At 40.7% G+C, this 15731-nt stretch overlaps 1 protein-coding gene across 2 annotated transcripts in view; it reads left to right on the top strand.

Moving 5' to 3' along the window:
• The window catches only part of KPNA7 (karyopherin subunit alpha 7), a 102811-nt gene extending 99151 nt beyond the window's left edge, over positions 1-3660 (top strand). For both annotated transcript variants that reach the window (XM_058710806.1, XM_058710807.1), the window contains exons 9-10: positions 376-522; positions 3455-3660. In XM_058710806.1, coding sequence (XP_058566789.1) covers positions 376-522; positions 3455-3568 — 261 coding nt within the window. In that variant the 3' untranslated portion in view covers positions 3569-3660. The remainder of the gene's footprint in view (positions 1-375; positions 523-3454) is intronic.
• The last annotated feature ends 12071 nt before the right edge of the window (positions 3661-15731 follow it).

The following is a 15731-nucleotide window of genomic DNA, read 5'->3' as shown; positions in this document are numbered from 1 at the left end:
CCCCCAAAGTGGAGTTCGAGCTCACGAACTGTGAGATTATGACTTGAGCCAAAGTCAGATGCTTAACCGACTGAGCTACCCAGGTGCCCCCCTCAAACTGTATTTTAAACCATTTCCATTAATTAGAAGGGAGATAGCTATTAAACTGTAATAGCAATGTATTTGTGGAGGGCAGCTTACTTGGCAAAAATTGTATTTTGTGCAATTAATATAAACCTAAATATGTGTACTATAAATACCCAAAAGAGGAGTAAGATCCTGCAGTCTTAATTAGGGAACAATAAAACTATGGCTGCCCATCCTGGAACAGGAGCCTTTGACTCCCCTGAGGCGAAGCTCCGCCTCCAAAGAGCTTTTTTTCTTACATGCCCACAGGCAGCAGAGAAGCTTTCAGAGAAGGAAAACATGTGTCTCCTGATAGAAGAAATCGGTGGTGTTGATAAAATTGAGGCCTTGCAACTTCATGAGAACCCTCAGGTTGCCCTGACTGCTTTGAACATTATCGAGAACCATTTTTGTGAGGTAAGTGATTGCAGAGCGGGAAGGAGCACTCACACTTCCTGGTGAGGCACCTTAGCAGGTGATCACTGGGCAGGTGCCTGTGCTGGCCCTGCGAGGTGGGTGACCGGACAGGTGGGCTTCCCTTGTGACTTAGCTCTGAGTTTCTCCCCCCGTCCATGTTGCATGGGCTGCCTTTGAGGGGCAGCTTCCCGGCTCCTGGAAATCACTCTAGTCCCATAAAGGCTTGCCCTGCTGTCTCTGGTTTAGAATTTTGTTCTTTTTTTTTTTTTTTTTTTTTTCTGTCTTTTCCCCCTGCTTTCCTCTTGTGGTGAGGAAGGGAGCAGGAGGGAGGGGCTATGATGCTGAAGTGATTTATTTTTTATCTCTATTTAAATGTTTTTATTTTTGAGAGAGAGACACATGAGCAGGGAAGGGGGAGAGAGAGAGAGAGTGACAGAGACGCAGAATCTGAAGCAGGCTCTAGGCTCTGAGCTGTTAGCACAGAGTCTGATGTGGGGATCAAACTTGGGAAAGGCAAGATCATGACCTGAGCCAAAGTCGAATGCTTAACCAACTGAGCCACCCAGGCACCCCTGAAATTATTATTATTTTTTTTTACTGAAAAACCCAACTAAGGCAATCCCAGCTTCTGAAAAATGATTTTGCTACTTACTGCATTTCGTTTCTTTCCAGAACACAGGGTTTGGGATAAACTGCACACAAGGCTTTTAACTTTTCTGCAGGAACAGGGAATAATGATCACAGAGCATTAGACATTTCTTTATATGTGTTTTATTTAATAAAATATGTGCAAAAGAAAACTTAGCATTTTAACCATTTCTAAGTGTATAGTTCAGGGCCATTAAAAGTACCTTCACAGGGGTACCCAGGTGGTTCAGTTGGTTAAACATCCAACTCTTGATTTTGGATCAGGTCATGGTCCTAGGATCATAAGATCAAACCTAAGTCTTAAGATTTGAGCCCCAAGTCGGCTCAGAGCGGAGTGTGGAGCTTGCTTAAGATTGTCTGTCTCTGGGGCGCCTGGGTGGCTCACTAGATTGAGTGTCTGACTTTTCAGCCCAGGTCATGATCTCGAGGTTCATGAGTTCAAGCCCTGCACTGGGTTCTGTGCTAACAGCTTGGAGCCAGGAGCCTGCTTTGGATTCTGTGTCTCCCTTTCTCTCTGCCCCTCCCTCACTCTTATTCTGTCTCTCAAAAATGAATAAATGTTAAAAAAAAAAATTCTTTCTCCCTCTGTCTCTCCCCTGTGTGTGTGCGCTCTCTCTCTCTCTCTCTCTCTCTCTCTCGCTCTCTCTCTCTCTCTCTCTCTCAAAAAACAAAACAAACAAAAAAAACTTACACGTTGCTGGGTAGCAGTCACCACCATCCTCTCTAGAACTCTTTCATGTTTCCAAAGTGAAGCTCTGTTCCCAGTAAACATGGACTCCCCATTCTTCCTCCCCCGAAGTCCCTGGCAACCACCATTTAACATTTTGTCTCCGTGAATTTGACTACTCTAAATAGCTCATGTAAGTGGAATCATACGGTATTTGTGCTTTTGTGATTGGTTCATTTTACTTGGCATAATGCCCTCAAGGTTCATCCATGTTGTAGCCGGTGTCAGAATCACCTTTATTTTTTTTAGGCTGAGTAATATTCCATTGTGTGTATATACTACATTTTGGTTTATCCATTCCTCATGGATCTTTACTCGGACTGTTCTTTTGACTATTGGGAATAATGTTGCTTTGACTATGAGCAAATACCAAACAAATACCTGTTTGGAATTCCTGCTTTCAGTTCTTTTGGGTGTATATACAGAAGTGGGATTGTTGGGTCATATAGTAATTCTATTTTTAACTTTTGAGGAACTGCTATACTACTATCCACAGGGAATGCACCATTGTACATTCCGACCAGCAATGCACAAGGGTTCCCATTTTTCAACATCCTTACCAATACGTGTTGTTTTCTGGTTTTTTGATCCTTGTCATTCTAATGGGTATGAAGTTGTGGCTTATTGTGGCTTTGAGTTGCGTTTGCATTAGATAGTGTTCATACGAAGGCGAGCTCAAAGTTCTTAAGTGGCCCGCTAAACATAGGGCTGGGGTTTTACAGAATGAGTGACACTCCATCAGGCATCAAATTGGAATCGTCAGCAAAATCCAGAGCCATACAACAAATACGACCATGTTGGTGGTTTGTTGCTACCTGAAGTCAGTCAATACTGGTTTGGGACCAAGGGGGTGCTCTCAAAACAGAGAGGACCCAGAACAGCAATCAGCATCTTCTGGGTTAAGGCTCCTACAAAACTTTGTAAGTAGGAAACCCATCTCTTAAAGGAGTTTCAGATTCCTAGGACTCATCCAAGGGCTCCAGGCTAAAGACTTCTGATGTAGAAGTAACAACTACCTACACTGTGTCCTTACTCACTGTAAGGGCACTGTTCTATGTATCAAAACTGCACTTAAAAATAATCCAGACACAAGAGGACAAATACCATATGATTTCACTTACATCAGGGACCTAGGAGTATCAAACCCACAGAGGCCTGCAGGAAAATGGTGGGTGCCAGGAGCTGGAAGAGAAGGAAATGAGGAGTTAGTGTTTAATAAGTACAGAGCTTGGGTTTGAAATGACAAGAAAGTTCTAGAAACGGATGGCAGTGGTTCCACAGAAATGTGAAGGAACTTAATGCCATGGAACACTCTACTTACAAATGGTTAAAAGTGGTGAATTTTATGGCACGTATGTTTTACCACACACATAAACTGTATTTAAGGTAGAGCCTGAGAAATATTTTGGTGCTTTTCTCCTTCACCCTCTTTTCTGAGGGAGCCTTGAGGCTGATTTAGATCAAATTGTTAATCCATAGAAGATGTTAAAGAGCCACCTGTACGGCAATAACTTGCTGGGAGCCTGCAGGTATAATAGTGTCTCTTCTTCCCTGAAGGGAGAAGAAAATGGCACAGTATTACCAGCCCTGGACCAAGATTGTGAATTCTTAAACCACTTAACAAAAAATTACCAAGGCCCCACGACTTCTAAACCAAGGACCACACCCTAATGGGTAACTTCTTTAAGAATCTTCTAGATCTTGGCATGCCGCAGGTGTAAAGCTTTTTAAACTGAATGTTAATAAAAGTTTCGACACATTCACCTCCATCTATCAAAAACGCCGTTGAAACAATTGCATCTTAAAGCCATGTGGAATTCATCTCCTGAGAATGTGTGGTTTAGTGGTTACCTTTAAGGATCTTAAAGGAAGACACTAAAAACAGTAAAATGGTCTATAGCTATTTAAGACAAACTTTGGCTTGTAGACTTGATTTAACCAGTAATTCGTATTTCTTTCCCCTTCCCTTTTCATGGAATGCCTGTTAGTACAGAACATTCTTCAGGGAAAGCTGTGTGGGTGATGGTCATAAGGAGAGTAGAATGGGCTGGGAAGGACCTAGGACCACAATACTAGGTAGTGTTGTGATGGATGTGGGATATGCTCTGAGGATTGGACTTGATTTATATTATTTGAGTGTAGAGATGGGATCAAATTCTATTGTGGTCTGAAGCATCACACCAAAATGTCATGCCCAAAGCATGTCTTTGCTGGTCCTTGATAAGTGAGAAGGAAAGATGTGTGGGTGTCCATCTAAAGTACTGCTGGGGGCTGGGGCACCTGGGTGGCTCAGTCAGTTGAGCGTCCGACTTTAGCTCAGGTCATGATCTCACAGTCCATGAGTTCAAGCTCTGCGTCGGGCTCTGTGCTGACAGCTCCGAACCTGGAGCCTGCTTCGGGTTCTGTGTCTCCCTCTCTCTCTGACCCTCCCCTGTTCATGCTCTGTCTCTCTCTGTCTCAAAAATAAACATTAAAAAAATTTTTAAATACTGCTGGGAGGTATCTGGGTGGCTCAGTCAGTTAAGCATCTAACTCTTGATTTCGGCTCGGGTCATGACATGGGATAAAGCCCCGCATTGGGCTCTGCACAGATAGTGCAGAGCCTGCTTGGGATTCTCTCTCTCCCTCTCCCTCTCCCTCCCTTGCTCACACGTTCTCTCTCTCTCTCTCTCAAATATTAAAAAAAAAAAAAAAGGGGGTGCCTGGGTGGCTCAGTTGGTTAAGAATGAGTCTCGATTTTGGCTCAGATCATGATTCCACAGTTTCTGTATCAAACCCTGCGTCAGGCTCTGTGCTGACAGCGTGGAGCCTGCTTAGGATTCTCTCTCTCCCTCCCTCTATGCCTCACCCCCGCCCCCCCCAGGATCTCAATAAATAAATAAGCTTAAAAAAAACCTTAAAGAAATACTCTTGAGAGACCATTCATGTTCTCACAAATGTCTCCTTTAGTGGTGAGAACAAAGCTACGATTTAGTGGACATTAGATCTTCCAATGAGCATCCTCATCAACTTTTGAGGTGACTATGCCCGCTGCTGAGGGCTATGTTGGTGGGATGAGATCTTTGGTGTTTTGCTTTCCCACATGGAAGTGGACCCAAGAGACTCCCTCTTTCATTCATCAGCTCAGGCCATCCTAGCTTGGCACATCTCTGGCCAAGGACTCTGAATCTTAGACCTAGGGATTGAGCACAGAAGAAACAAATAGTTGGAGAGCATTCACTCACTCCAGTGGCAGGGCCTTATGCTCAGTGGAATGGACATTTTTCTGTGGTTACCTGCTTCCTGCTTCTCCAAGGCTTCTTTGTAGTCCTCTCTGCTCTCCCATACTCTTTAGAATAGGTTCCCTTTTTTGTTTAAGTAGCTAGAGTTAGTTTGGGTTGCTTGCAACTAAAGAATCTTTAATGATACACATAGGGTAAAAAACTAAACCATAACTAGTTATTATTTAAGTCCAAAAGATTTATTAAATCCCATTCTGTTAAGACATTGTATAAAATTTGAATTTTAAGTTAAAAAATACAGTGTAAAAAATATAACCTAAATTGTATATAAAACATTACTATATAGTTCTATATATACAATTCTATATCATATATAAACATATATATAGCTCTATTTTATATATAAATATATATAGTTCTATATATAGTTCTATATTGTATATAAATATATATTTTAATTAAAAACAAAACTAAGAATGGAAAAATGATCCTACCATTTCAACACAACTATTTTGGATTGATTATTTTTTATTCTCAATGCTCAATGTAGAGTTTGAACTCAAGACCCTGAGGTCATGGGTCTTATGCTTTACTGACAGAGCCAGCCAAGTGCCCCATCAACACAACTGTTTTTATGCTTGTGTTTTCCCTGCCAGTTTGAGTCCACATATACCTGTTTTTTTAATCTGATTGAGATCAGCTTCTTTTTCAACATTTTTAAATGCTACTTTTCCCCCCTATCAGAAGACTGAAGTTGGGGGAAAGGCAGAAGGTGAGGTAGTTGACAAAAATATTTTGAGAAAACTTTTTAATGAAAAAAAGTTTGAAACCCTGTTGAGGTGAGTCATGGTTGCCCAAATGGTCTGACCTTGTTGGCTCAAAATACTACTAGCCTCTTTTCTCCCCTCCCAGTCAACTATTTTTTACTAAAATTGCATAACAAAGGAGCATTTGTATTTTAAAGATACTGATACCAACTTGTCCAGCGAGGTTTAAAAGAAAAGGAGCTATGTGCTTATTGTACATGGCTTGGGTGCAAAGAGATGGTATTAGTCACCTTCTGGCTGGGTGCCCATGTGCCTGAACTCCGTGTGTTGGGGTGACTGGCAGGGCAACAGAAAGGAGGAGTTAACTGACCATTTGTCAGCTTTACGATATTAAAGCTGAATTGAAACAACTCTGACTCTCTCGCATTGATGCCGAGTTTGTCATGGTTAGAAAAAATGCAATTCTCTTGGTCTACCATCTACAATCTATAATTTATCTGCTATTTTCCTGAAACGTGGAGTGACCATGTTCAATGATAATAGCACATGATATTTTAGGTATAGTAGCAAAATCATGAGCCATGGGTTCCAGTTCTGGCTTTTTTTTTTTTTCTTTTAAGTTTTTATTTAAGTAATCTCTATATCCCACATGGATTCAAACTCACAACTTCAAGATGAAGAGTCACCTGCTCTTCCAACTGAGCCAGCCAGGTGCTCCCTGGCTCTTTGTTGAAATAGTTGAAGCCTGGATAAGTTCTGCAATTCCTCTGCTTCTTGATGCTTCATCTGTCAATTCTTTTCATTCCTTTGGGCTTCCAGTTTTCATCTGCAAAATATGTTGGGTTTGATAGTCGTATAATGTTCTTGTATATTTTATGTGCAACTCATACCAACCTTGAAAAGTGGGGCAAAAATGGTCATCGGTCTGCAGTGAAAGAAACTGGAGCTCACAAGGCTATTCATCTTTTAATGCAAGATGTCTTGCATCGTTTAATTAGTGGCAGATCAGGGAATCAGGTACAAACCGTGATGCATTGTTATCTGCTATATACCAAATTCCCCCAAACTTAACAGCTTAAAAAAACCTTTATTACCATACATATTTTTTTTTGTGTGTGGGCCAGGGATCTGCAGACAGCTTAGCTGGTGGTTCTGGCCCCAAGTCTCATTAGATTACATTCAGGCTTCTGTTAGAACTGCATTTTCATCTGAAGGCTCAACTGGGGGAGGTCATGCTTCAAAATTCACTTATGTCATAGGTAGTAGGTTCCATGGCTGTTGGCTAGAGACTTTAGTTCTCTATCACATGGGCCTCTCCACAGACTACCCAAGTCTCCTGACCATAGGACAGCTTGCTTCTCCCAGAGCAAATGATCTGAGAGTGTGTGCATGGGAGAGAAAGCGTGCTCAAGACTGAAGCCATAGTCCTTTATAACCTAATGTCAGAAGTGATACATTATCATTTCTGCCATATGCTATTGGTTACACAGACTCACCCTGGTAGAATTTGGGAGGAGTTACACAAAGGTATGAAGACTAGGAGACAGGGATCATTGGGAGCCACCTTGGAGGCTGACTACCCCATTCTGCCACTCTACCATGTGTTCACATTTTAAAAGACATCATTCAGATGATAGCCTAGGGTCAGTGAAGTCTCAGCAAAGAAATAGAAGAGATGATGGGGCGCCTGGGTGGCGCAGTCGGTTGAGCGTCCGACTTCAGCCAGGTCACGATCTCACGGTCCGTGAGTTCGAGCCCCGCGTCGGGCTCTGGGCTGATGGCTCGGAGCCTGGAGCCTGTTTCCGATTCTGTGTCTCCCTCTCTCTCTGCCCCTCCCCCGTTCATGCTCTGTCTCTCTCCCAAAAATAAAAAACGTTGAAAAAAAATTAAAAAAAAAGAAATAGAAGAGATGAAAAACCCAATTGAGATTTTAGAACTAAAACATAATGGAAATGAAAAGTTTACTAGATGAGCTCAACAGCAGAATAGAGCAGACAGGAAAGAATTAGTGAACTTGAAGATAGAACAGTAGAAAGAAACTGTGAAATATCTAGATCCAACTACCAATTTACAGAAAATGAAGAAGACAGAAAAATGTTAAACTACACTTCAGAGATGCGATCAGCAAAATCCAGTCTGTGAGAAACTCTGGAAGACAACTCTATCTCCTCATTGAGTAAATTCCAATGAAAAAATTGCACACGAGGGAAACTTATACAGACTTAAAAGATTATTAACTATGGGGTGCCTGGGTGGCACAGTCAGCTGAGCGTCTGACTCTTGGTTTTGGCTCAGGTCATCATCTTGTGGTTTGTGGGTTTCAGTCCCATGTCAGGCTGTGTCCTGACAGTGTGGAAACTGCCTGGAATTCTCTCTCCCTCTTTGTCCCTCCATCATTTGCTCTCTCTAAAAATAAACAAACTTAAAAAATATTGACCAGCCAGAATGTGTGGATATTAGTTCTATTATTGCAACAAATGAATGTAAGAATAAATAAAACACATGATGTTTATGAGACAATTGGAAACTTGAACATTAAAGAAGTGTTATTTTTGATATTAAAGAAGTGTTAATTTTTTCAGGTTTAATCATGTTAAGGTTCTATTAAAAAGTCCTTAATTTTGGGGACACCTGGGTGGCTCAGTCAGTTGAGCATCTGACTTCAGCTCAGGTCATGATCTCACGGCTTGTGGGTTTCAGCCCTGTGTTGGGCTCTGTGCTGACACCTTGGAGCTTGGAGCCTGCTTTGGATTCTGTGTGTCCCTCTCACTGTTTCCCCCTCCCCTGTTCATGCTCTCTCTCTCAAAAATATTTTTTAAAAAGTCCTTAAATTTCAAGATCTGTACTGAATGATTATAGATGGAATTATGTTCAAAATTTGTTTCAAAGTAATATGGAATGAGGGAAGTGGAAGAGAGAAATAAATGGGGTAGAACTGGCAATGTGGTAATGGCAGGTGGGGTTGGTGATTATTATGCCATTGGTTTTTTTCCTGTGAATATAGGAATTTCCCAATAATTTTTTTTAAAAGCTATTATAGGGGTGCCTGGGTTGCTCAGTTGGCTGAGTATCTGACTCTTGATTTTGGTTCAGGTCATGATCTCAAGGTTGTGGGGTTGGGCTCTGTGCTGAGTGTGGAGCCCGCTTAAGACTCTCCCTCCCCCTGCCCCCCTTCTCCACTTGTGCATGCTCTCATTCTGTACAATAAAAAAAAAATGTTTTAAAAGCCATTATATTCTCTCCACAAAGCTGATCATCTGACCCTTCCCCACTCTGGGAGTAAACTGGAAGTTTGTTTTCTCAATTAGGTAAAAAAAAAAAAAAAAAAAAAAAAAAAAAAATTCTCTGTACTAGAATATATTGGGCAAGGTTAAAAACAGATTCATGATGAATACAGGGGGATTAAGTAAATTGCATAGGGAATGGTGAGTCCCCACTTATCCCCACATCCCATTGGGTAAATGGAATGCTATCAGACAGGTGTATATCCTCTAGGCAGGAGCCTAGAAGATCTTTCTCTGGGAAATATGACCATCCCTAGAGGGAAAACCTAAAGACACTGACACTGTGAGTTCCACAAGGAAACAACCAGCTAGATTAACCCAAGGTCTCAGCACTTCTGATCAACTTTTTAGTATCTCACTCTTAAATAGATCAAGAACCACAGATATTTAGGAAGATCTCTGACACAATAGAGACAAAAACAAATAGTGCTGGCAGGGGGTTTGAAAGAAAAGCCATGCAAAGGAAAGAAAATTGAACAAAAAATAATATTAGCATACTTGAGAGATATGATACTGCTTCCATGAAGCAAAAATAAGATTCTGTTTTTAAAAGGCTAAGATCAGGGGTGCCTGGGTGGCTCATTCAGTTAAGTGTTTGACTCTTGATTTCAGCTCAGGTCATGATCTCACAGTTGGTGAGACTGAGCCCCATGTCAGGCTCTGTGCTGACAGCATGGAGTCTGCTTGGGTTTCTTCCTGTGCTCTTCCCCCTGCTCGCTTGTTCTCTCAAAAATAAACATTAAAAAGTCCAAGATCAAAAAGGACTCTTGGAAATTAAAAATGATGGTAGAAACGAACAACTCAATAGTAGGGTTGGGAGATGAAGTTGAGAAACTCTCCCATGCAGCAGAGCAAAAATGACAAAAATCTAGAAAAGATGAAGTTATATGAATCTTGAAGTCTAGGCAATCCAAAATCTGAATAGAAGCATTTCAGAAGTACAGAACAAAAAATAATAGAGGATAGCAAATTATCAAATAACTCAAAGCAGAAGTAAACATTTCCAAATTTACAGGTTCCAATGAGTAGCCCAGAAAAATAGATTAAAATTAACCTGTGCCAAAGCACATCATTGTAAAATTTCAAAATTCTGGTGAAAGAAAAGATCCTACAAATTTCCAGACAGTAAAAACAAGTCATATACAAAAGATCAAGAATCACAATGCATTTCTCCTTACCTGCCAGTTAAGAAACCTTTTATCACCTCCATAGGACACCTGGTCAGCTAATCTATCCATGGGAAAATCCTAATGGGAACACATAGATGTGTATATACAAAAAATCCAAACCATTTGTCCAGAAAAATTAACCCACACTCCCATTCTTAAATATGCATGATCAGGCACAAGAAGAAAACCATCAAGATAGAAACACCCAGGTGAATGAAACAACTGTCTGCAGGAAAAACAGACACAACTCAGAGAAGGTACGGCAACTGCTCTCTATATTCTCAACAGATTTGAGAAAACAGGGACTGTAGCCATTGAGCAAGAAGCTATGAAACAGGAACAATCTCAGAGATTAAATAATTATCAGGACAAAATTCATGGGAAGGGTTTGAAGATAAAGGCAAGGAAAGATTCCAGACTACAGACCAGAAAGGAACAAAGTGTTGAAAAAGTTGGGAGAAGAATGAGGATCAGTTCAGGAGGACCACCATCAGAGTAACTGAAGTTCCAAAAAAATAAACAAGTGAGAGGGAAAACACAGGGAAAGACATTATCAAAGAAATCGTAAAAGAAAAGTTATCAGAATTGAAGGAATCTCAAGGTTGAAGGACTAACTGAATGCCAAGCCAAATGAGAAAAAGATAAATATCTATATTCAGTGTTGTGAAATTTCAGACTACCAAGAATAAATAGTAGATCCAAACAATTTCCAGAGAGAAATATTATGTACAAAAGAATGAGAATCAGACTAACATCAGATTTCTCTCTGGGGACACCAAAGTGTAGAATATAATGGAACAATGCCTTGAGAGTTCTGAGGGACAATTACTTACAAATGAGAATTCTATATTCATATAAGGCATGATGGTATTTTCAGATATAAACTCAGGAGGATTACCTTTCAAGTACTTTCTAAGTAAGCTACTTGAGAATGTACACCATCAAAAAAGGATGAAAACCATCTTACCGCCCCCATTACCAAAAAGAAAAACATAAGATACAAGAAATAATGCAGGGGCGCCTGGGTGGCGCAGTCGGTTAAGCGTCCGACTTCAGCCAGGTCACGATCTCGCGGTCCGTGAGTTCGAGCCCCGCGTCGGGCTCTGGGCTGATGGCTCGGAGCCTGGAGCCTGTTTCTGATTCTGTGTCTCCCTCTCTCTCTGCCCCTCCCCCGTTCATGCTCTGTCTCTCTCTGTCCCAAAAAAAAAAAAAAAAAAAAAAAAAAAAGAAATAATGCAACCAGTGAGGAAGTCCATTGAAATGCAATCTCAGGATAACAGTTGTACAGTGAAGCTAGAAAGCTGTTTGTTCCATATTAGAACAGAAAGGCAGCTCCAGGTAGAATGTTTTCAACAAGAGAAATGAAATAGATCTAAGTAATAGAATGATTAAGAAGCCAGATCATGTTCATGACTTGAAGAAAACATGTCTATTCCATCAATAAGAAGAAAATAAGACAATTAGAAATAACAGGTAAAAAAAATTACATGAGAAACTCAAGGCCAAACAGGAAGCAAACAAAAATGTGATGTGATTTTAATCTTGATTCTGAAATAGTCAACTCATGGAACCAACAGACAAAATGGGGAAGTCAGCTCTGCCTGCAGAAGAGAATATGAATGTTGTTGTCCTTGACATTGTCAGGGTTCAGCTGACAGATATGAAGGTGGGACAAGCACCAACATCCTTACCTAAACATGGCGGGGATCATGCGTTACACGTGGGCTGATAAAAGAGCAAACACGAGCCCCCCAAAATTTTTAAGTACGAATAGAAGATGTAAAAATACAAAGCATGTACAAAAATGGAGGCAGGAGAAGGGAACTCCTTATCTTCCACAATGGGGAGCCTGAAAATGTCTTAATTTTGTAAATCAAGAAATACCAGTGTAGGGGAACCTGGATGGCTCAGTTGGTTAAGTGTCCAACTCTGATTTCCGCTCAGGTCATGATCTCATTGTTCGTGAGTTCAAGCCCTACGTGGAGCTCTGTATTGACAGTGCAGAGCCTGCTTGGGCTCTCTCTGCCCCTCCCCTCCCTGACCCTGCCCCCCCATAAATAAGTAAGTAAGTAAGAAATACCAGTGTATATATATTATTTGTAAGAATATTACATATCTGGTAGTATATGTGTAGAAAAAACATTCTGGGAGACTATTCATCAAACTGCTAACCACTGGCTAGAGGAGAGGGAGAGTCCCAATTGTGTCATTGCTAGGGTTTTAATAATAATTAAAAATAAAAAACCTTGAAGACATTAGAATTGTGTATTCTCAAGGTGTGCTGCATGAATATGAATTTGAGTCCTAAATTCCTGAAGCATAATTCCATACAATGAAAGTCAGAGAAATGACTTGGGAGTTACCAGTAATAAAAAGGCGTTTCAGCGTGTGAGTTTCTCTTCTCCAAAGTAAACACCCTTTCACTGGGTTTGGGTGAATTATAAATGGGAAAAGACTTCATATCTCTGATTTGCTTGTCTTTGATTTTTTTTTAATGTTTACTTATTTTTGAAACAGAGAGAGATCGTGAGCAGGGGAGGGGCAGAGAGAGAGGGACACACAGAATCTGCAACAGACTCCAGGCTCCGAGCCGTCAGCACAGAGCCTGATGCGGGGCTCGAACTCACAAACTGTGAGATCGTGACCTGAGGTGAAGTTGGATGCTTAATGGACTGAGCCACCCAGGCACCCCATGATTTGCTTGTCTTTAAAAAATGTGATTGTTTAGAAAACTTTTTAAGTGTTTTTTTTTGGGGGGGGGGCGTGCAGGGCAAGTGGGAGAATCATAACATTTGACAATTATCAAAACTATGGGAACTTTTATTATTTATAAAGTGTGGTTACTACCTACACATTCAGGTGAGTAAATTTATGAAGGAAACCAAAGTCCTTCTCTGGAAGCCTGCAGGCTTAGATACAAATACCCCTAGATTAAGAACAATTATTTAAATGATACTTTTACCAAGGGTTTTCACAGATAACATCTCCCATACCAGTAATTCTTATAAAAACAGCATGATGTTGGGATTATATCTATTCTGTAGATGAAGAAATTGAAGTTCAGAGACAGACTCACCCATGATCACATAACCAGCAAATAGAGTATTTTAAGACCACTCTGCTGAAGCCAGATTCACTCCCAGTTGTATCCCGAATGTGGGGATTGCTAGGGAATTAATCGCTCTGGGTTTATCCTGGTTCTTATATGCCTTGGGTTCTTAGTTCTCTGTGCATTTTGAGGAAAGGAAACTCTGATAACTGTTAAATTGTGGTATGTCTCTAGTCTTAAGGAAAGGTAGGGAAAGTAACATTTGGGTGATCAAGATATTAGAATCCAAAGGAGGTCCGAAAGTGATTTTGTTTGTTTGCTTGTTTAGGACCCTCCACCATCCCTGGTGGAAAGGTAAAGACACAGATGCAGATATGGGAGGCTTGAAAGTGACTTTATGGGACTTTTCTAGAAGGATTTCCAAGGAATATACCTACCCTAATAAGCTGGTGTACTCTAGATACAGGCTTGCTTTCTCTTTGCCCACAGCCATAAATCTGGCTTTCTAACTACAGGTACTGTTCTATCAAAACCCCAGGATGTTCTAATCTGACTGACCCTAAGGTCAAGTTGGCAACTCTGTCTTTTGAACTTGCAGGCCAATTCTTCCCAATAAGAAGAGAAATGGCTCTTTGGCGAAACAACCTAGTGCTACCCCATTGCTGTATTTCAGGCACTGGAACATTCACAGCTTTCCTAAGTCATTGATTGTTGGCACCAATCTCCCCAACCCTATTTTCCCTCCTGCTTACATAGGAATTATTCTGCAAAGGATTGCATTCAGAGCATGGAAACTCCTTTAGGGGAAGGAGGCATTAACTGATATGTTCCATTAAACATCTCTAATGATACTTAGCTCCACCCTTTTTCCATGGGAAGCATTCTCCTCCTAAGAACAGCCCATTATTATCAAAATATTCCATTCAGATGCAATATAGTTTATTTGGGATAACAATATCCCAATGTTGTTAGATACATCCCATAACAAGCCTCTTAATCTTCAGTGAGATGAGAATCCAACCATAATTCACAAATGCAACCGTAGTAAGTACAGTTTTTCTCCTTTGCTGCTAGTGCTTTCCTTAGAATAAAACTGTATTCCCATTTGATTCCAAAGACTCTCACTTATTAGAGAGAGGCTTGGCAGCCCTGTCCTGTGCTTAGTTAAGACATCACAGACTTTGCTCGCTGAGCAAACAACAATGTCTAAATTGATTATACCTCTAACTGACAACCTAAGATGAAAACTCAGAGCAGAAATAGATGTGGCTTGTTGAGAAAGCTGCTTGAGTCCTTCAAAAAGCTAAGGTTTAGGGGTGCCTTATGAGAAATAAAGTTGCCAACCATACATCCTGGGTATAAAATTTAAACTGGTGATGCTCCTGAATTAATCACTGTGAATTTTTGAAACTCTTTAGAAACTTGCTGCTTAAGGTATATGGCAAAAACACTCAACAAGCAAGTCTCCTTCCACATCCATCCAGGTGAAGCAGCCAAACCCTTGCCCTAGTCTACTGATACCAACAGCATATTGGTGTCCACAAGAAAGGGAAGCCTTTCTTCTGCCTCATTCATACATTATTTGCTTATGTGATGGTCTCCACTACCAGAGGTGAGCCACAAAATGCAGGGGAAATACCTTTTTGACCTTTAGAAGTTCTTTGCCAAACAACCTGATTCAATAATGGACAAAGAACTTGAATATACATTTTTCCAAAGAAGACCTACAAATGGCCAACAAACACATGAAAAGGTGATAAATATCATTAGCCATCAGGGAAATGCAAATCAAAACCACAATGAGACACCACTTCACAGCCATGAGGATGGCCACTATCAAAAACCAGAAAATAACAAGTGATGGTGAGGATGTAGAGAAATTGGAACCCTCATGCACTGCTGGTGGGAATGTCAAGTGGTGTAGCCACTATGGAAAATAGTATGGTGATTCTTCAAAAAATAAAACTAGAGTTACCATATGATCTAGCAATTCCATTTTGGGTATCTACCTAAAAGAATCGAAAGCAGGGTCTCGAAGATCGATATTTGTATACCTGTGTTCAAACCAGCATTATTCACGATAGCTAAAACACGGAAGCAACCCAGATGTCTATCGACAGATGAATGGATAAGCAAAGTGTGGTCTCTCCATGCCATGGAATATTATTCAGCCTTGAAAAGGGAGAAAATTCTGGCACGCTACAATGTGGATTAATCTTAAGGATGTTATGTGAAGTGAAACAGGCCAAAAAGATAAATATCGTATGATTCCATTTATATGAAGTCTCTCTAGAATTGTCCAATTCCCTGAGACAGAGAGTCGAATGGTGATGCTCAGGGGCTG

This window comes from Neofelis nebulosa, chromosome 18 (genome assembly GCF_028018385.1).
Source record: "Neofelis nebulosa isolate mNeoNeb1 chromosome 18, mNeoNeb1.pri, whole genome shotgun sequence".
NCBI classification, from domain to species: domain Eukaryota; kingdom Metazoa; phylum Chordata; class Mammalia; order Carnivora; family Felidae; genus Neofelis; species Neofelis nebulosa.
Note: the sequence above shows the minus strand (reverse complement) of the source record. Positions and strands in the feature narration are given on the sequence as shown.